General features: G+C 41.7%; 1 protein-coding gene across 2 annotated transcripts; it reads right to left on the reverse strand.

Moving 5' to 3' along the window:
• Positions 1 to 343: 343 nt before the first annotated feature.
• Positions 344 to 19,575, reverse strand: zbtb16b (zinc finger and BTB domain containing 16b). Of its 2 annotated transcripts, XM_041994936.1 has the most exons (9): positions 19,494 to 19,575; positions 17,117 to 18,377; positions 14,846 to 14,943; positions 12,852 to 12,959; positions 12,459 to 12,545; positions 6,151 to 6,321; positions 4,892 to 5,059; positions 2,494 to 3,040; positions 344 to 2,335 (listed from the first exon to the last, which is right to left on the reverse strand). In XM_041994936.1, the coding sequence occupies exons 2-8, from the start codon at positions 18,289 to 18,291 to the stop codon at positions 2,811 to 2,813; spliced, it is 2,037 nt and encodes a 678-aa protein (XP_041850870.1). In that variant the 5' UTR covers positions 18,292 to 18,377; positions 19,494 to 19,575; the 3' UTR covers positions 344 to 2,335; positions 2,494 to 2,810. The 2 variants fall into 2 exon arrangements, with proteins under 2 accessions (XP_041850870.1, XP_041850871.1); XM_041994937.1 differs by lacking the exon at positions 12,852 to 12,959.
• Between the last annotated feature and the right edge of the window lie 2,822 nt (positions 19,576 to 22,397).

Here is a 22,397-nt window from a genome sequence, read left to right on the forward strand (position 1 = left end):
TTTTTACCACTAGCAAACATAATGGAAAAAGCAAAGACAACAGAATGAATACATAAAATTATAAGAAAAACAAAGATCAAATAAACATTTGTAATTTCTGGTTACTGTCGGCTCTTAGTGGTAAAATACAAAGTCAACCAGACGGGTGTAGACTTTGGCAGCTCTTTTGTGTTCTGTTGTGTTTGATGACAGCCAGTTCGAGATATATTGATATCAGACCCTTGTTGCATGTCAGGTGGTGTAAATAAAGCCCCTGTGGGGGTACATCAGATCAAACAGAAGCACTGACACTCTACCAAATGCAGACAGCAGCAACAGCAGGCAAATGAGACAGGATGCATAAAATAGTAAATTGTTTTATTCTTTTTTTAACCATGCCACTGAACACTGACGCATACAGAGTTGTGCCTGAATCCACACTGAGAAAACACTTTCACACACTGTGTTACAAAGCTGTAATGAAGAGGGATTTTACTGCACACATGGCAAGAAGAACAACCCTGATTGGATACCAGGTCGAGCTTTGATCTGGCCCTGAGGTAGACAGACAGTGACATAATCTAAACAATGCTAATCACATCCTTCTAGGACACATCAAATAAAAGACAGCTGCATTATCACAACATACAAAGATCAAAGAAAAACCCTTTTCAAACAAAAGTGCTCTATTTCTTTTGGTCCACCGAGGAAATCCATTTATAGTGCATGTTCATGTAGAATAGATACAGTGAATGTGTGTTTTCATGGCACTGAGTGTTGTTGGCTACTTTAGGAGGCATTGGTAATGCCCACACATGCCAAGATTTGATATACACATCATTTCCATCTCACGATGTCAGTCCACTGTCACTCTGAAGGGAACAATTTGAGACAAGCATGTACTTTTATACATCAAAATTGCTTGGAACTTGCATCAGATTATCAGCCACTATCACAGTATGTTGCTTCCAGTTGCAATGTTCAAACAAATTGGATCTACATGGCAGTCTATCTTTATTAACAATAAACAAACACCCAGAAACACCTACCAATAACACAGACCCATGTACTCAAGCACATCAATGCTCTACTTATAAAAGAGGCACAAGGGAGGGTTCTTAATCAAATCAGAGACTTATAAAACACACACTAAGATGTTTCTCAAATCATACCAAATGTAAACAGATAGCAAATTACTGTAATACAAAAATACAACATGTTTAAATCTATAAGGCCTGTGTTAGGCTCACATAAGGGAATCACATACCATGACAGTTTGTACGTTACGGCTACACAACAACTGACAATAACCTGCTTAAGGTAATTCAATAGCAGAATTTTCTTGTCATGTTTTATTAAAAAACAACCTCTTTTAATATTTTAACTTGTTTTCTTCTAGAAAATTCTGATTCTTTCATTTTTATAAGACATCTATATATAAGCAATGGTTAAAAAAACTACACTCAAGAGCCTTACTGAGGCTTGTCACATTTTTTTTTAAATCACACTGTTTGACCATGTAAATTGTGATGTTTGTGACAAAATTAAACCTACTGACAGATGAATAATTTGCAGCGAATTTCTAACAAACAAACGTGGGGGAAGAGGTAGAGCTTGCTCTACTAGAAAACATCCCAAGAGACACAGTGTGATGAAAACCAGCACATATTTGGTAACAAATAAACAACATATAAATAGCAAAAAAAAAAAAAAAAAAAAAAAAAGTATTATGAGAGAAGCTCAAATTGTGAGCGAGCTACCTCGAACAAAAACACCCACTGCAACGGAGACAAAGCAATTAAAGAGATCAAGCTCATGAGGTCAGCCATTCAAGTAAAACATGCAGAAAATAAACAAGTCTAAAAGAAAAAAAATCCAACAGCAGAACAACAATCAAAAAAAAAAAAGACGAAGAAGTCACAGAAAATTAGTAGAGAAGTGTTGCAAATTCAGCCAATCGAGCCTTTGTGGAATTATTTTCTACTTCTGCTGTACAATCATAGAAGATGACTTGGTTTGCCTGATGGTTCAGCAATCAGTCAAAATGCTCCTGCTGAACGCGCAGGCCAGCGGTCACAGCCTTTGTGGCATTGATTTTAACAACACTGGATCATTTAGAGACACAATTATCAAAACTGCATGAGAGGAAGTATGTGTGTTTGTGTGCATGAGGGCTCAAATAGTCATCAGGAAACTGTCAATCTTTTATTCTTTTACAGGGAAAAATCCTAAATGTTTGTTTCTCTCTGTGTCTCAAAATGTGAGAATATGAGTTCAAGAGATTGCAAACTAAATCTCTTTGGAGTGGACTCTTTGTCAGACAAAAGATGCCAGCTTACCACCAAGATGCGTCTACCTTTCGATGTTCTAAAAACACATCTTTTTAAACTTGCTTTTACTTAGTTTTATTTGTTTTTATTCTCTCTGTATTACTGTTATTTCGTGTTTTATCTTATTGTTAAGCACTTTGTGATTTTATCTTGAAAGGTGCTATATAAATAAACATTTACTTACTTCAGAGTAAAAATTTATCCGACTGATAATGAAACTAATTGTTATTTGCAGCCCGAATGTGTACACATATTTCTATTCTTGCTTCATATCTCATTGTCAGGTATAGCATTTCCTTCATCCAAAATTTGTTTGAACTTTCTTTTTGAAACCCCAAGGGGAACGTGTGATCCTTCAGCATTAAAATCAGCAACACAGGAGTTACCAGGTTTCCACATAACAGTGACAGAGTGTGTGTGTGTATGTGTGTGTGTATGTGTGTGTGTGTGTGTGCGAGTGTGTGTGGGTGTGTCAGACTGTGCCTGGAGTCCAAGTCCTGCTCAGACGTAACAGACATACAGGTAAGTCTTTTCTATCCTCCAATCGGCCGGCACCTCTTCGGGTTTGTGGCCTTTCATGTGCTTCTGCATGGCGGCCAGGCTCGGGCAGAAGTCCTGGCAGATGGTGCACTGGTACGGAGATGCCCCGTTGTGTGTGCGTAGGTGTTTGATCATAGCTGAGTAGTCTCTGGATCGTTGGTGGCACAGCTTACACTCAAATGGCTTCTCACCTAAAAAATTCAACGATGTAGCATTAAACCTGTGACGCAGGACTCACCTCTGTTACAGTGAAACATAGCGCTGTGTGTGTGTGTGTTAGTTTAAGGATTAGATTTGTTTCAGGTTGCCATTAATTTTATATTAAGACATTCTTCACCAGAAATTCTATGAAGGTAAGTCACAAATAAAATGTGGGCTCTGATGTCACTACATGATGTCACGCTTTAGCAACAATAACATCTTGGACTGAAACAGCCTCAACTGAAAAGGAAATCTAATGTGCTGCTCCTAAAACAGCTTGTACGGGCTCTGATTTTATCCATCTTTTCGTAAGAGTCCACAGCGTGAGTACTTAATTTATTCATTGGAGGGAAACCGAGAACTTTGGTCGCTCTGCCAAAGTCTCAAATACACAAACTTGCAAGTGCAGCAAAACTAAGGTGATAAGACCAGAAGGAAAAACAAGACACACAAAGGGAAAAAAGAGTTTGCTCTAAGATTCGTTATTAAAATGCTGCATTTTTTTTTGCTGCATTCAAGTTTTCTAAAATTTAAGCTGTTTTCTGTAACATATGTAGTCCTATTTTTAATTAAAGTCTTAATCCCACTTATTTAAGTTTTTCTATCAGTATTCAAATCAGTATGTTTCTTGTATAAGAAGTTTATGGAAGAAAAACACAAACCTTAGATACATTAGGTTGATTGTTTTCTAACTGCATTAACTGTGGCAACATAAAGCTGTCGGACTTGGCTGCTTTTAAATATTCCCTCTCGTGTAGATCAACTTTTCTTATGTAATATTACTGAGTCAACAATAATAACCATGCAGGCACCCCTGACTCCTCATGGGAAAGTTACCTCTTTAAATGAGCATGTGACACCCACAGTATTTAGTGATGAACTGATTTTGAAAAATTAAAAAAATTCTAGTCTATGAGAATTAATGTTTCTCAAAATGCATCACAAATGTGTTTTTGGGATGACTTTTTTTAAATCATGGACACTCCAACTGTGTTACTAAAGCAGAGCCAAAGTAGCTAGCTTGTGAACTAATATTTACAGTAACTCTCAAAATAAAGCTGAAAATTATTTGAACTGGTTTAAACATCATTATTGACCCGCCTGAGGAGGTAGAGGTGCTTAATTCTCACAGTGGTGTCAAGCCAATCGTCTTTTATCTTGTCTTTTAGATCTCTCTCTCAAACTTTGTTCTTAAACCGTTTCAGTTAAAGAGACAGGAACTAGAAGGAATAGTTTTAATTCTATGAAAGAAGAGTGGCATCATCTGTTTGTGTTGTGTGTTTGCGCGCTTGGGTGTGTGTGTGTGTGTGTGTGTGTGTGTGTGCGTGTGTGAATGTGTGTGATTCAAAATGTAAAGTAGATAGCATTTGTGTTATTCTACTCTTACATTTTTAATATATGTTTTTACATTGTAAAGCACTTTGTATTGCATGATAATGTATGAAAAGGGCTATACAAATAAAGTTTGAATTGAATTGAATTGAATTAATCTAATTATTAACCGTACTCTGCATCAGAATTTGAAAGATAATTAAAAAGGAATCCGATTAATTTTGATATTGATAAATAAATAAAAAAAACAACTAGAAATGTTAATGCTCCAGACTTTCCTCTGTTAGCACTAACAGCCATATAGTCCCTGCAGCGAGCATTGTTAGCTGCCTCCGTCTACAGGGATTTCCAGAAAAACAACTTAATAAGGGGAGGTGGCAGGCGGGTGAAAAAGTTTTAATTACTCGCAGTGTTAGTAACATTGATTGGAAAAATCAATGTGATATGAATGACAAAAAATACTGTATGCACATGACAGTTTTTGTATGTTCTCCTCTCTGAACCCTCACCTGTATGAACGCGGTAATGCGTCTCTAGCTGGTGTTTCAGACTGAACCTCTTCCCACAACCGTTGCACTCGTAAGGCTTCTCTCCTGTGTGTATGCGTTTATGGCCCCTCAGTGTGCCGTCATCTCTGAAACAGCTCCCGCAGAACTCGCACTCAAACGGGTGATCGCCTGAAAGAACAATCCTGTCACAACAGCAGCCACAGTACCAACTCAGACCATTATCCTGAGACACATTAAAGGCTAACTTTATCTTTGGCACAACATGGCATGGTGCATATGTAGCTGTATAGGTCAGCCAGTCACACAGGCCTTTCTGAACATGCATATCAAGCAGGGAAATGATGTGCTTTCAGACGTTGTTAATGTTACGACATCAGGACACTCCTCTTGGCTGTCTGCTAATAGCTAATAAAAGTCTTCCAGGCATGTGCTGCTGTGTTTTCTATACTGTAGTTAATCTATTTCTCTCCTAGGCTGAGGGTTTGACTCATCTCCAATGACCTATGTGCCTCATTATCTCAGTGTCCACAGCAACAGCCAAGTCAGAGGATACATTGCTCTCCTCATTACAGGCCGATTCTCCCCAATCCCCCACCCCACTGCGGAGCAGATGACATTTACAAAATGTTACTTCCAAGCAGAATGGCAAACAAACAAGATACGCTGCCATGGCCAAAACTCCCTTCACTTCTGTCTCTTCACATCAATTATGTATTTCTCCTGTCTAGACATCAAGTCGTCCTGACAGCTGGGAGTGTTATTTAAGGTAAAAGAAGAAAAGGGGACATCTTTGCAGTAAATATCTCTCCGTCTCCCGCGGCACTAAGACTCACCCTCGGTAAAACACAGAGACAAGTCATTTCCATTTGCTTTTCCTTCAATATTTATTTGGGCTTCCTCTATCATTTTGGGTGAACCACACGAGAACTGACAGCCATGAATTGCAGAGGCCCAAAGGCTGTCTAAGAACCCAAATTATAAACAGGATGAAATTGCCCAAAATATGCAATGGCCATAAAGGTACAGTGCTGTCATCAAAGAGGTGAGTCATCTTATAGAGAGGGAGAAAGAAGAGTGGGAGAGGATGCATGCAAATTGACTAAAACCTTACAGCCAATAACCCGAGGAAATTAACCCATATACAAAAATAAACCTAGCTGTCTTTGTCTCTTTTTCAACATATGCACACGTTTGACACCAGCGTGTTTATGTTTTATGACAGGAGCTGACACCACAGATAAGTGTAAGTGATCCCTTACCCGTGTGCGAGCGCAAATGTCTTTTGAGCGTTGTGTGGCTTGGAAAGGGGCGCTCACAGTGGCTGCAGATGTAGCTGTGCATCCCTGCATGGACTTCCATGTGCTGCTGCAGGGCCTTCTGGGTCTGGAAGCGCTTTGCACACAGCAGACAGAACACCGCCATGTCAGTCCCTGGAGATCACACAAGACACAGACGCATAGTTATTTCAGTACCATGCACAGACAGGGCCTTAAGTGGGGAAACTGGGTCACTTCAACTTTGTGTGAGTCCTCTGAGGGAAATCTTCTTTCAAAGAGCAAGTGCCTCTACCTAAACTAACTCCCCTAAAAGCCCAGAGGCACTTTCAGCTGAAGTCCTTATATATTTTTATTCTATTTTAAACCATGAAAGTGATTGTTTTCTTTAAGAATTTCCCTGCACAATGCACAGCATGCCAATCACACAATCAATGGCTCCTTCCTGGTGTGTTAGATGTGTAATTATTTTCTTCATTCCCCATCAGGAGTCAGCTCTAGCCTGTGAAGTCCTCTGTCTCTCTGCTCAAAGAGCAGCTGATAGTAGCTCCACCCTAAATGATGCCTACACTATGAGCTCTGTGTAGAATGTTAAGTAGTGATATCAAGCCATTAAAAGCAGGACTGCAGGAAAAAACACAATCCAGTTTAATCCTGTGTGTGACCTGGCATCTCTTTGGGGCTGCTTTCCTGTTGCAAAGAGTGTGGAGAGGAATACAGATAGGGAGTCACTGGCAGGGTAGTTTAAGTCAAAATGGCTGTGAAGAAGATCCATTGGCTGTCATACAGTCGACACTTGATCTACAGGCTGTGTACGCCAGCACTCAAATCCATTCTGGCATTCACAGCGATGCAAATTCATACGTGTGGTAAGACTGAGGCACTGGTTAATCACCCGCATTGACATAATGTGCATGTCCTGGAGAGTGGGGCTTTAATGTGAGATTATGAGGTCCTTATTTCTCTGTCTGCTCAGGTTGCAGATCATTTACAATGCGAGCAGGTCCCATTGCTCCTGACTCAGATTCAATCAGACATCTCCAGCGGAGGATCATTAGTAAACAGAGGACTGTGCCAGCACTTCATTGGAATTCAAGTGGGGTTGCTGTGTCGCATTTAAAATGCAGTCTGATGAGGTCCACTAAATCAAATCATTTGTTACTGTTATTGAAGTGCCTTGAGGCAACTGGCAATTAAATTGGAATTAACGCAGGGAAAGGGATACAGCACACTCATACTAAGAAGGAAGAGTGTCAGACACTTGCTTTAGGTTAAATCAAGTTAGCAGACAGACAAGTCTGTTCCAAAGGGAAAGAAGAAACAAATCAAACAAACTCACATTTTCATGGGGTAAATTCACAAAGTATCACTATTTGCTCAAACAACGCAGTGTTTAGATTTAACATTTCACAGATTACTGGGGTTTTGGAGAGACACACACAACCTTTGAAATCACGGAGCCTCTTTTTGAGTCTAGGTTTGAAATTTCCCTCCAAAAAAAAAAACAACACTAATGATTCCTAATCATCAGCAGAAAAGACGATGGGATGAAAGACATTCCCTGATCTCAACAAACCTTCAGGGAGGCGATCCAGTGGAATGAACTGCACCTGTTTGGAGGCTTTGTCCACTGGACTTTTGCACAAAGGGCACACAATGAGGTTCAGGCCCTTATTGACCAAGCCCATTAGTCATAGGCTTCTCATGCAGCTCTACAATCCCTGTCTTTATGCTGTCACCTAATGACCAAGACCCTTTCTCACCCATGGATCACAATATTTTACTTGTAAACAAAAGACTCTGCATTGTCAACGCCTCTGCACCCTCCTCACTCCAGGCAGCCGCTGACCATACAGGAAATCCTTTCACTGTCTAACCAGCTTCAGTTTCTGCCTGAGTCTTACTTAACTAAAGCCCATTCACTTTGCAATAGTGAAGGCTGGATAATGAGCCATCTAAAGACATACAAGAAGCAGAAAATGTACTCCCTGCAAGAGCTGTGATCTGAAGCCTTTCAGTTTGTCTCATGATATTCACCAAAGCCAGCAGGGGGAGTACTTTCTGTTCCAATCTGACCACGCTAGCTGCAGGCAGAGCAGAGCTCTCCACAAACTGAAAAGCACATTATCCACCTTGTAGATACATCAAAGCTACTTTAATTATCCTCTCTGCACTCTCTTTTTTTAACTATCAAATTTAGCAAATTTGTGTTTCAAAGCTGCTCGCTTTGCGTACTTTTCTGTGTCTGCTATGAAAGTTTAGTTTCCCTGTGGAGGTAAACCGTTACTCTCTGACACACTTGCAGACTCACAGATGTAGCTCCTGATCCTTCTGTCACCCACAATACTGAAACCTGAGAATAAAAATGACAAATACTCTCTCACAAGAATCTCACTCTTGATCTCAGGTTGACACACACTGACAACAGCTCAGCAGTCGTTTTATTCTGCGCAACCGATGCTGAATATAAAAATACCATATAATATCTTGAAGTGTAAACAAAAACCAGAGAAGTGCTTGTGTGCATTACTGGTGGCATTTCGTTTCGCTGTGCTTTGGTAACTTCTCAAACAAAAAAGGATTTGTGGTCAAAGAGTTTTCCAGTAAGCTTTTTGGTAATAAGTGCAGAGGAGCTTCTTTATGAGAGAATAAGCCCTAAAGTTGGCTGTCATTGCCCCCTGCTTTCTCACCCCTAACCACACAATAGGCTTGGGATTTGGCTTTATAAGGCACAGGCTGACCTCCTGACCTTTGGCCCTCAGTGGGGTAAATACCATGTAATCAATGGTTTTTCTCAAAGGCTGGAGAGTTGGGTGAGCATTGTGTTCAGTGGGATGGAGCTTTAACAGTGGGAATAATGATTTACTTTTAAGCAATTCTCCATTTACTATGTGCATTATATTACAGAACTGCATGTACTATTGTGCAGTTAGGTCAGCAACTGATGCTAGTTTGAGATTGTAATGGTATTTCAGCATATCTCCCTCAAAACCATGCATATGCTCATGTGATTTAACATGGTCTGCATTCATACATCTGCCACTTATTCAGTCCAACTGAGGTGGGAGCTAGCCAGGCTCTCACGCTGCCTAAGAAACAAAACCATGTGTCTAGGCAACCAGATAGGATCATGGTCCTTGTTGGGGTGAAGTGTTCAAGCTAATCTCTTCATTCACAAATAAGCGCAGCCTGTTTCTTTTCAAGGGGCCAACAAAAGTTTTCCCACCCTGAGAATCTGGGAGTAAACCCACTGCAAATTGAACAAAGGACTGTATCACTGATCATTGCAAATCTGTATTTTCTTCTGGGCTAATCTTAACTTCAGTGTCCATAGATCACCAGTTTAACTCATCAATTTGTGAATAGCATATAATATATGTATACACACACGCACACACACATATATATGTGTGTGTGCGTGTGTGTGTGTGTGTGTGTGTATATATATATATATATATATATATATATATGTGTGTGTGTGTGTGTGTGTATATAAATCCATTAGGTGATCTTATCTGGCTTTATTGCCTTCAGAATTTGATCCATCAAGGTTTTTGTTTTGGTATATGACAACAAAATAAATCATCAGCTGCCTTCAAAAGAATGAGGGATTTCACACAGTTTATAATGTTACATCAATGCTGATCATATCCACTAGTGTGCAGTGTGAAAGCACTATAAACCATGTCCTCGGGCCCTGCTGCTGTGTGCACACAGTGTGTGTTGGCTAAATGCTACTGTGTCAGCCAGTTAAACATACACAGTCATACAGGCTACATTATGACCAAGCCCTCACATGACCCTGTGCATTCATCCTTTCTGTATGTGTTCATGCAGATGGCTCCTTGGAGATGTGGCTCTAGAACTACACACACAAAGCTACAGTACCTTAAACAACCCCAGGCGTTCATCAGTGGACTGCTAATCTACCCGAGTGACGAACAACCAACTCAATAATTAATGCAACAAGAGATGCGTTGCTCGTGTTTAAGCACCATTCCACGGTCCGGTTCACTAAGGCTACACATACAGCTTCATTTGCCTCTATTCCTAGAATCTTTATTATATTCTGTATAAGTACCATGTGTCATTTTACAGGAAATGACAGGATATCCTGGGGCTCTGAATATAATAAGGCTAAATATAAATAAATATTGAAAGCATAATGTCTAAACAGAGCACAGTTCAGTTCAGTTTAAGGCTTACAACTGGGAATTAACAGGAGGGTGCAGCATGATGACGGACACGCAATTAGGCGAGCTAAAAGGTCTGCATTAAGAGGGATGCATTAGAAAGCCTGGGCTACATCTGAATAGACTACAGGACTGTTTAATTAGGGTTTGGACAGAAGGTAATATTATTCACTTAATGAAGCAGCCTGTAATGTGTGGAAACACTGCAGCTGCTGTGAGTACACAAAGCCAGCACTCTTATAGCCTTTTCCTGAAGGCAAGGTGGCAAAATGGTCAGCCAGCATGTTCTAAAGCATATATAGTGCATGCTGCAGATGAGCCACAGTCTTGGGTTTTCCAAAATTGAAAGCTCAGTGCCCCGTAGCTTCGACTTGCCGCGATGAAACAAACCCCTTTGTTGTTAGAGCAATTCAGAGACAGATCCATTCTTTTATTTTGGGCACTGACAAGTAGGTCAGAGGAGACTATGACAGTGCTGTGGTGAGGAGTAAACAGCAGCACATGATGTTGTTTTCCTCTTACTCCTGGCATCCAACACCAGCAGCAATCCTCCTGCCCTCAGGAAGCCCTCACATACCACCTCTTCCCCTCCCTTTCCTTCCCACAACCCAACCCGCCCCCAAATCTACCACCCCTCCTCTTTGATGGCCAGCTTCAGCAACCCACGGTCATTCACCTCTGACATATCAAAATGAATAAAGAGACTTTAACTGTAAACCAGTGTTGCTGCCAGAATAGACAAATTGCTTCAGAGATGAGTCTCTCCAAAGTAGTATTATTTCCCCTCCAGAGGACGTGGACGACCGTATTGCAGCTGCTGAGGTCTGACAAGTGTTAATCTGCTAAAAGGAAACTCATTTGACTCACTGGTTATGTCACGTGGCAAATTAAAGCAGATGCTGCATGAACTCCACTGAAACATCCAGTGTGGTTTAAAGGAAATATAACACAGGTGATCTCTTCAATACATTTTTGTTTTAAATTGGTGCCTTTGCACTCATAACCTCAGCACATCTGATTAAATTACCTATGGCTCATGTCTTGGGCCATGTGAGTGTGTCACAGCAGGCCAGGCTGAGATCATGACAAAATAAGAGAGTAATGCTCTCCTGTACCCTGCTCTGGATACACCACCAGGCTGAAACCGAGCGCTGGGTGTTTACAACTCTAGGAGATGAGGGTAGAAACTTCTGGGCATCGTTAACACCCCCTCCATGTCCACATCCATTAACTATTCATACTGTGTGTGCCACCTGGAGTTACAGTTACGTGCCAACGCTCCTGAGAGGGTTATCACCTTTCTCTGACAATAGCAGAAAAGGTGTGGATTCAGACACTGTCGGGCATATGTACTGTCTGACAACAATACTGTATTTTTTTTTCTCATTAGGAATCCAACACATGCTAAAGTACTAATTCACAGTTTATTAACCACTGATTAAATCTTTCTTGATCACACAAATCATTTCAATGGAGAAATAAATATTCTGCTTAAGAACATATCAGATTCTTTTTTTTGCTTTCTCAAGATTTTTCTTGCTTTTCATTTCATCAGCTGTACTCTAATATTTGTTTTCTTTTTGTTTAATCTCTCTTGAAATAAATATAATGTTTTTTCTAATGCTGATAACTTTAGCTCCTCAAGCAGTGTATTTGCCAGCTGTTGAAGTCAGAGATTGGCTGGAAGTGAAAAAGGATTTTAATATACACATATTGTTTATCTGTGATCACACAAAGGTGTTGTTGTGTAAGGTAAATAATTTCACAGCCGGCATCAGGAGGTGAGGACAGTATGTCTGTGTAACTGTAACGCTGGCGCTGTAAAGATTTGGCTGTGGCAAAGTGGCATGCGGTGGGTTTGGATGCCAGGAAATATTAGTGAGTGATATGTGAGAGGGCCTCCCACCACCCTGTTGATAAATTATGGAGCATCATGACAGGAACAGTTTAACCCAGCCAGCATGACAAGCAAGTTTAGACCCCTGATCACAAGGGTCGTAGTCATGGCTTACTCAACAGCTTATTGCATGATGTCCAAGTTCAACATAACGAGCGTGTTTTGCGTGTGACGTGTTGAAGCATCTGCACGTGTTTAAGTACCTGTATGCGTTTGCCTGTGGGCTTCCAGAGCATCCTCTGACGAGAACGTCGCTCCGCACTGATCACACACCAGCGCCTCTGCAGGAGCTGTAGATGACATCAAACTCATCAGAATGACTGTTGATCACACATGAACACAAACGTGAGTGTGAGCTTAGAGCAAGACAGTTCGTTTACAGAGAATAGTGGAACAATCAACTAAGAGAGTCACCAAAGAGCCTTGCTTCTTAACACTTATGCTTTTCAGGTGTTAACACAAGGAAGCAAACACGTGGAGTAAAATGGAGCAGAGGAAAGCGCCATAAAAAACAACTGGGGGGCAAACAAAAGCACCAGACAGGGTGCAATGGCCCTTCTTAACAAAAAGGAGCAGTGCTGAAGAGTTTTATTTACCGTGGTCTGTTATCAGTCTCTGAACAGTGAGCAGACTGTCTGCCTGAGAGGCCACAGAAGGACTGGGTGTTCTCTGAACAGCAGACGCTTCCTGCCTACGGCACATCCCTTTATCAAAAAAAAAAAAAAAAAACTTTTCAGAGTCAACACCCCAGGTCCCACTGCAGACTGTAACTACAGTTCCCAGGTAACCTTTGGAATGCCCTTGTCTATTCTGATGAAGACACAAACAAGTTTGCACATAGCTTTGAGAAACGTTCAACCCTTGTTCCGTGCTCACCTCACACCTGCACAGACACATAGGACAAATATGCACACACATGCATACACACACATTTCTCTCACACACGCAGCTGTTTGGATGTGGGTTGGCTCTCACTGAGATGTAAATCGGTTGCAGATCCATACTGGCCCAGGGCTCATTCACTGATCTATTTTCTGCTCAGCTGGCTTTAAATGAAGTTAAAATGACTCATTAAAACACCCACAAGCTTTGAGAACTGAGCACTACAGCCTAAATGTGGTCCTCTTTCAACTCTCACGATGCCTCTGTGCACAGACAGTGCGCCACTGTTCTCATTGCTGTACACAAATAACAAAAAAAAAAAAAAAAGAAAAAAGACTCAATCTGTTCCATTTCTAAAAACAACACTTTGGGAAAACAAACCGTTCCTGTTTTGGAACGACGCGTTTTGTCTCACAGAATAAAAAACCAAACTTGGTTGAGAGTAGTCCTGTGTCGTAGTAACACAGAAGCGGCGTTGTAGATCCTGATGTTGTTTGACGCTGTCCAGTGCGGTGTGTTGTGCTGTGTGAGATTGTGTGATAAGGGAAGTAGAGAACATAGTGCATTGTCTTGTGCAGTCAAAGGCACGGAGTGTGCTCTCATCCATAAACCATCAAACTGTCTCCAGACGCGGCTGCAATCGTCCTCCATCAAAACACTTTGTCTGGCATACCAAAATAAGCGCCAGCATCGAGCTGAATACCAAATCAGCCCATTAGAGCGGTGGAGCACTCGCTCCTTAGCAACCAGCGGGATCTGAGGCTGCTATACTGAAATACACAGTGACAAAGAAATGAGATCCACATCTTTTTTATTTTTTGTAGTAGCCTATTATAGGTTGACACATTAGATTTGTGTGCATGTGTGTGTGTGTGTGTGTGTGTGTGTGTGTGTGTGTGTGTGTGTGTGTGTGTGTGTGTGTGTGAATTTAAATTCTGTTAAAGGTGCTGCTGTTCTGGATGTCACAGTGAATTGAAAATCAAAGCATGCCATGGAGGCCTGAGAGCCACGCACAACAACGTGTGTGTTTAGGGTTATGCAGAGGGTATAGGAAGAGGATAAATGAAGATGCAGGTGAAGTTTAAAGCAGCAGTTTGCCCTCTTATCTGTCAGCAGTATGTCATTCCTGAACAATTCTCAGAGAGCAGGCAGAGAGGACAGGGACTTCGCCTTGTCTGTACACATATTCAAAGTGAGGTTTCTGTTTTAGTTTCATTTTTAGTCTCTGATTCTGCCCCCCCCCCCTCCTCTATTTTGGATAAAGTAGCTGGGAGAGCAGTCAGGTCTGATTAAGTCTGCATTTGGGTACAGTGTGTTCCTGGACACACATCTGCGAGCGAGCCATCACACACGCTTCGGAACACTGGCAGAACACCCAGGCCTGCCGGCAGCTGATGATGTCATCACTCAGAAGGGGCAGAGCTGGCGCGCTGCCAGAGTCTCCGAAAAAACACAAGAGGATTCAAACGGAGAGAGATGAAGAGGAGAGAAGAGGAGAGAAGAGGGGAGGGACACATAAGCATGGAAAAGAAAGCATGATCCAAGTATTCGGAGCAGCACTAACTGCTGTGCGTGTGTGTGTGTGTGTGTGTGTGTATGTATGTGTGTGGGGGGAAGGGGGGTGAACAGGTGCATCTGATAGGCCGCACTACTGTATCAAGAGGGTTGATCAACACTGTGAGATAAGTGTATGAGAGTTTCTAAATACCTGCGTGAGACAGCATGTGCATCCTGAGCCGCATGCTGTCCTGGAAGTGTTTTCCACAGTATTCACAGCCGTTGCCCTTCTCCTCGTCATGCAGCCGCCTGTGAAAAGAGGAACACTAATAAGAACGTGTTAATGAAGACAAATGCACTTGTGATTATTTTATTTGTTTGACGGGGATAGTGCTCATTCATCAGGAGAAAAATGACGCCACATGAGCGTGAGCCAGAACTGGCCTGATGCTGTAGCATCTCATCTCGGCCGTCTTTTCTGTGAGGCCTTCCCAACCTGGAAGCATCATTGTCCTCATAACAAGAGGAGCATGTTTTAATTCCGGCAAGAATCCATCGCTGAATGCAACATCATTAGTGTAAGAGGCCCTTGGAGTTGTGAATCACAACGCATGAATGCTAAGAGAACACAGACAATGAGATATCTGGCTAATTTCAGAGTGCAGACATACGCGTGCCTCCACCCGCCAGCACTGCAAGAGAGTGGGCATGCATGCATATATACACAAAATAATACACACAGACTCACATCCCAACAGAACATGCATGCACACACACTTCCTCTGTGACTGCAATGAAAAGAAGATGATTCGCTGAAGCTCTGCCGGCAGCAAAACCTATCATATCATATCACACACATCCAAGCATGCAAAGCATCTGTACTGTTATCCTTATATCAACCCCCCACACCTCCCCCACCCCCAACAGCGAAGCTAACGGCCAACAAATAGGCTGTGGTTTAAATACATTTAAAATTAATTAAACCAGATTTAACACACCTGCCATTGACAACTAAACAAGAATTTTTAAGATTTGACCTGATCTTACTTCACAAGTTTTAATTTCTGTTGTGCTGATGGACTAGAGGATTTCATATTTTGTATAAGGCAGTCATCATAAAATCACAGTGATGTAATTGTTGCATTTTTTACATCTAACTCATCTTATTTTCACTCATTAATACAAAACTTCACTTCAAGATGACTCATTGAGGGTTCTGAAAACATGACTTGTCTTCAAACATGCCTCATAATTTAAATGATATGATGTTTTAGTAACTTTTAAAAATGAATCAAGTACTTTTTGTTTGAATTTTGCATCACTAGCCACCTATTAAAAATTCAAAAGTCAGATTTTTTTTCCCTTTATTTCAACCAGACTGTCAGAATTGTTTCTGTCTAAAACTATGCCAGGAGATGCTTCTTGAGAAATGTCAGTCTGTACACCAGGTGTATGCTCACTGACCTGGTTTTAGACCTACAGTAACTTCATTACATCCTAAAGCAGTGGCACCAACGCAACTTCTTAAACCTGCTGGCATCTCTGTGAGTAAGGAACACATGTTACTAAATGTCCACCAGATTTTTCATTCTTTATTTAAGCAGATCTCTGGAGTGGCATCTAGCTGAAATGTCAGCCACAGGCATAAAAAGGGAAAAGCGGTGATCTCAATCATCAGCATATATAGCAGCATATTAGGACTTGTTGCTATTTAAATGATTAGTGATGAGTCAAATTCTGCCAAGCACATGGAATTAGAAACATCTGCAATCAAGTTAATGAGCCTCTAATGGAGCTAGTTGGTAAGGTTTTTGTGTACAATGACAATATTAACTGACAAGCTCATAAATAAAGTAAAAATAAACAAATAGAGGTTAAAAAAACAACAACAGGGTGATGCTGTGAAGCAAAAGTGATCCATCTTGCTGCTGAGGCGTCCAGCCTGGTCCCTGCTGAGAGGCTTCTCTCTACTGATGCAAAGGAATGCATATCAAATAGCCTGAGAGGCAGACTGTTGTGTAAGACACACTTCTGCACAAATAATCAAACAGAATTGTAAAAATGGGGCTTTGTAAATAACAGTGTTATACGACACCAAGGCCTCTTTATATCAATCCCCTCACAAAGGCCCAATTCAAAAAGTTCCCGACATGTCACACTGTTAAAACATGAACGCAGGTGTCCCTGAGAATAAATCAACACATCCTCTGTTGTGGTTTCCAGCCTCTCAGCTGTAGTATTTAAACAGCATGAGATAAAAATTTTGTAAGAGCAAAAAATTTAATGCAGTATAAGAGACGTCATACTGTACATGTATATTCATTTTCACAAGTTTCATAAGCTTGACAAGAAAAATACCAATGACAATGTTCAGAAAATATTACTGAATATAAAAGCCTTTAAAAAATGATTAAATTCATTATAAAATGATTATTATCTCAGACAAAATGAGTGGAAAATGTGTGTTGTTGATTAATGTTACCTGTGCTGCTCTATAGCCTGCCTGCCGTGCAGCTGAAGGCCACATTCGCCACAACAATGCTGGCCTTGAGTCTGGCCCTCGTGTCTCATCCCTGCTGCAAACTGGCCCAATCTGCTCAGGAGCTCCCTGTGCAGCAAGCCTTGGTGCAGCAGGCTGCTGTAGGCCCTGGGATCCAGCGGCACACCCAGAGACGGGGTCACTGAAACGGACACTGGCAGGCCTTCCCCTGTGTGGTTGGAGGCCACAGTGTATATGGAGGTCAGGCGTTTGTCAGTGATTCCAGGAAAAGTGTCAAGAGTGTTTCCCACTACTTGCCCCCCATCTTCGGGGCCAGTGTGCAACTCTCGAGCGCTGGTGATCACGCTGCCTCTCAGGGGTGTTCCTGGGCCCTCGTCTCTAGGCTGGTCAGACATGCAGCTTCCCTCCCCGGCACTGGAGGATCTGCCCTCACAGCCGTTGGCATCGTCCACCTGCATGCATTCTGATTTGATATTTATGGCAGGATCCAGGGATGAGTCCTGGAAAACATCTGTGCTGCGATGCTGAGCCTGCTGGGTGCTCTCCATGGCGACCTCAGTGTTCAATTTGGGGCTGGATTCAGGGACCGCTTCAGGCCCTGGACCAGGAGAGCTTCTCTCCGTCACATGGTACAGCGCCAGGTGGTGTAGGGCAGTGGGAGTAGTGCAGTTGGTTCCATCCTGTATGGAATGCTTCTTGGACATCAACATGTGCCTCCAGTGCCTGGCCCGGCTGTGGTCACTGTGGTCTCCAGAGCTGTGATTCCTCACTGCTACCTCCTCGCTCTCCTCTGCCTGGATGGTCTCCAGCACCTTCAGGCATTGCTCCTCCAGGTACTCTATCTCCAGGATCTCTGCGGCATACAGGAGGTCATCCAGATCTTCGGCTGTGGCCTGGAGCGAAGCGGTGTAGGCGTACTCGAGGATCTGCTGGAAGGTCTTTGGGGAAAGAAAGTCCAGGGCGTAGCGCAGGCTGCTGCGGTGGAATAAAATCTCAAACATTTTGCTGGTGCAGGCCAGAACGGTGCGATGAGCTGGAAACTCTTGGCCATCCACTGTGATGATGACATCACACAAGGTGCCGGTCAGGCGCATCTGATTGGCCCGCTGCAGAAGAGTGCTGGAGTGAGTGGGATTGTTGAGCTGGAGCACACCCATGTTTGTCAGACCCGTATCCACTCGGACCTTTGTTGAGCCCACGCATGAGGTGTGGCTGCTTCACTTGCCTTCAGCCGGTTGTAGCTCTGTGGTTTGGATTGGAAGGGGGGGGGGATCATTAGAGTTCGATTGGCTTATAATGTGATGTAAAAGGCTGTTAATTAAACTCCAATGGACACTTTTATCCTTGCTCAATCAAAGGGAATATTCTTTAAAATAATATGAAGCAAAACATTAAATGTTAATCATGTTCTGTGAAATATAAACTCCCACGTGATATCTTCAGATGTTTTGTTTGATGCACGCTACATGTTTGTGTATTTTAATTAAGAATCAAAGGCAGGCAGCGGGTCGATAAGCGCAAAGCAACAGTTTCCATAGCAGGTGATTAGTTTGAGGTCTCGTTGTGAGCGGTCACGTCGCTGTAATAGCGTCTGCATACTGAGAGGTGACGGTTCAATTTGTCAAGCTCCGCACACACTTCCACACACACATCCCTGTCCTCAACAGGTAGGCCGCCGATTAACAAACGCCTCGAAGGGTTGATTATCACTTAATTTAGGCTGCTCACGTTCATGATTAGTTGAAGACAATTAGACCTTAATAAGTTATCAAACTACCAAAAATGATTCAAGCGCGAAAACGATGCACAAGCCGCGGATGTGTGTTTTTCTCCACTACATTTAAATACCTGGATGACTGTCAGAATGATGATTAAGCTCTGAGATGTTTTGTCTCGTCGGAACACTCAGTCGCATCTCGAAATGATGCTGACAGACGGGCATCCTCAACTAACCGCAGCATCAGAGCGCATCAGGTGCAGACGCACAAATCCGTCCTTTTATTTATTCAAACACACCGAGACAAATTAACACGCTGTCTGCGCGCTCATTTACTGTCTGCATAGTGTGTGAGGAAGCACGTCCAGTCTGAAAATAACAGACCCAATTTGTTTAAAATGGATCTTCGAGGTGAAGTGAAGAGTCTGCGCGGAATCAAGTTTGTACTAACATCCTAAATCCGGCTGCGCTCAAAGTTGAGTTCATTCCCACATTTAGCCACGAGAGGAATATGTATCGAGCTGACAAGAACCGGCGTTATTCAGAAATATTAATGAGTGAAATTAGTCTGACATTGAAAATAAGTTCTTGACTGAAATGATCAGAATTAAGCCGAGTGGCAGCTGCCACGGCTGTTCTTACCTCCGTCTCCTACCGTCCTCCGCTGATTATCCAGGCAACATCATGCTTACACATTTCACAGTACCCGCTTCAAACTCAGTCCTGCTCCAAGTAAGCAAATCATCACCCTGCCACGACACGTCAAACTAGCTGGGGGAAAACAGAACTTCCGGCCTGAACTTTCAAAGCAAAGCCCTTGCTGAAAAAGCCCACGTGATTTTTACCAGATCAGGTGTTTCAATTCAATTGCGTCTGAGAATCAGATTTATTAAAAATAAATAAATAAATAAATAAAATTTAATCTTTTCTCAGAATCAGTAGCTATTCATACAAACGGTGGGACAGTGGAAAGGAAAAAAAAAACTCCTATTTACCAGGAAGGAAAAAACTCCACAGAACCCAGCTTAGTGAGGGCCACCATCTGCCTGGACTGGTTGGGGTGGAGAGGACAGGAAAAATATAGCAAAAGGCACTGCAGCATTTAGCTGAGGAGACCTGCTGCGAGAAAAGAAATACAAGTTAAGGATGCCAATACTGCTAAAAGTTTATACATGAGTGAAAAAAAAAACAGATGAGGAGGGAAGGAAGTGTTCAGTGCATCATGGGACCTCCCTCAGCAGTCTAAGCATATGGCAGCATAACTAAGGGATGGCTAGCCCCCTAACTAAGAGATTTATCAAAAAGGAAGGCTTTAAGTCTGATCTTACTGGTAGAAAGGGTGTCTGCCTCCTGGACCCAAACTGGGACCTGGTTCCATAAGAGAGGGGCCTAATAGCCAAAGGTTCTGCCTTCAATTGAACTCCTAGAGACTCCAGGAACCCCAAGTAAATCTGCAGTATAAGAGCAAAGTGCTCATAGGGAAAATATGGAACTATGAGATATTCGATTTACAACAGTGCTTGATCATGGAGAACTTAATATGTTAGGAGAAAAATTTTTACTTCTATCATAGATTTAACAGGAAGTCATTGAAGAGAAGCTAAAACTGAAGAAATATGGTCTCTGCTGCTAGTTCTCATCAGAATCCTTGCTGCAGCACTCTGGATTAGCTTTTGGGGCATATTTGGGGCAGCCCAATAATAAGGAATTGCAGTAGTCCAATCTTGAAGTTTTTCTATGTTACTCTGGCACAGAATGTCCCTAATTGTAGCAACATTATGTAAGAATGGCCAAAGGACAAATCTGGGTAAAAAAATAACTCCAAGGTTCCTCACGCAGTACAAGCCAAATTAATGCCATCTAGATTAATTACATAGCTTGATGATTTTGTCTTGAATTTTTAAGGTCCAAAGACAACAACCTCAGTCTTGTCTGAATTTAGGACAAGAAAATTCAGAGTCATCCAGGTCTTTCTGTCTTTAAGACATCTTTGTAATCTAACAAACTGAGTGATTAATGATACTACCGAAGGGAAGCATGTGCGATGTGAAAAGTATTGGCTCAAGTATAGAATCTTGAGGAACTCCATGACTTACTCTGATGTGTGAGGAAGACTTTGTTTACTTTAACAAACTGAAATCTATCAGATAAATATGACTTAAACCAGGCTAATACAGTTCCTTTAATCCCAGTAACATGTTCAAGCCTCAGTAACAGAATGTTGTGATCAGTGGTGTCGCATGTAGCACTGAGGTCTAACAAGATAAGTACAGACAGGAATTCTTTATCCAAGGCCATGGGATTATTGATAACTTTTACCAGTGCTGTCTCTGTGCTATGATGAGCTCAAAATCACAACTGAAATTCTACTAACAGATTATTTCTGCTCGAATGGGCACATAGTTGAGTTGAAGCTATTTTCTCAAGAATTTTAGACATAAAGGGGAGGTTGGATATAGGTCTATAATTAGCACTCCTGGATCAAGAGTCAGTTTTTAAGTAAAGATTTGATTAAATGATCGAGGTTCACATCCTGTCAATAAAGACATGCTGATCAAATGCAATACAGATGTATTTATTAAGGGAAAAACTTCCTCAGACATTTTGGTTGGAATGGCGTCTGAAATCCAAGTTGAAGTTTTAGATGAAGCTGTTATTCTCTCAGAGAGCTGTGCAGGACAGAAACGTCTGCGAATGAGAATTCATCAATAGTGGAAAGGATATTGCGGATTTTGTCTCTAATAGAAACAATTTTCTTTATAAAAAAAAAAAACTCATGAAGACATCACAGCTGAGAGTTAAAGGAATACATGGCTCAACAGAGCTGTGGCTTTTAGCCCGCCTGGCTATACTGCTGAAAAGAAACCTGGGGTTGTTCTTGTTCTCCTCTACCAATGATAAGCTGCTCCAGCCTAACACAGGGATTTCCTATATACATTTAAACTTTCTTTCCAGGCTATGTGAGACTCGTCTAGACGAAATGAATGTCATTTCTTTTCCAACTGCCATTACATCTGTTTTAAAGCTGTGAATGAAACCACAGAGCTTCTTCTGACTGATTATCTTCCTTTATAGAGGAGCAACGTTGCCTAGTGTTGTACGCATCAAAACAGTCGTTCTGTCAACAAGTTGATCAACCTGTGTCGGAGTTTCTCTGCTTTCCATTTTGGGCAAGACAGACTTAGAGTCAAGTTTTCAAAGAAATTTTAATTAATCTAAACTGTGATCAGTTGCTGCCACACCTCCTCCTCGGCCTATAGTTTAAGGAACATTGAAATTTAAATAATTAGGTGGAGTAGATTAATTAATAGTAACGTGATCCTCCTGCTGCAGCCAGTTTTCTGTAAGACAAAATAAATCAATATGATGATCACCAACCAGGTCACTGACTAACAGAGACTTAGACGAGAAAGAGCAATTTTTTAAGCAAACCGCATTTAATGGTTTTACTTTTATGTTCTGTTAAATTCATTGTTTTGATTTTTAGGTTTTACAGTTTCTAGATGATTTATATTCCTTTACACAGAGGATAGACATGTTCGAAGA

Source organism: Melanotaenia boesemani, chromosome 9 (genome assembly GCF_017639745.1).
Source record: "Melanotaenia boesemani isolate fMelBoe1 chromosome 9, fMelBoe1.pri, whole genome shotgun sequence".
In the NCBI taxonomy this organism is placed as follows: domain Eukaryota; kingdom Metazoa; phylum Chordata; class Actinopteri; order Atheriniformes; family Melanotaeniidae; genus Melanotaenia; species Melanotaenia boesemani.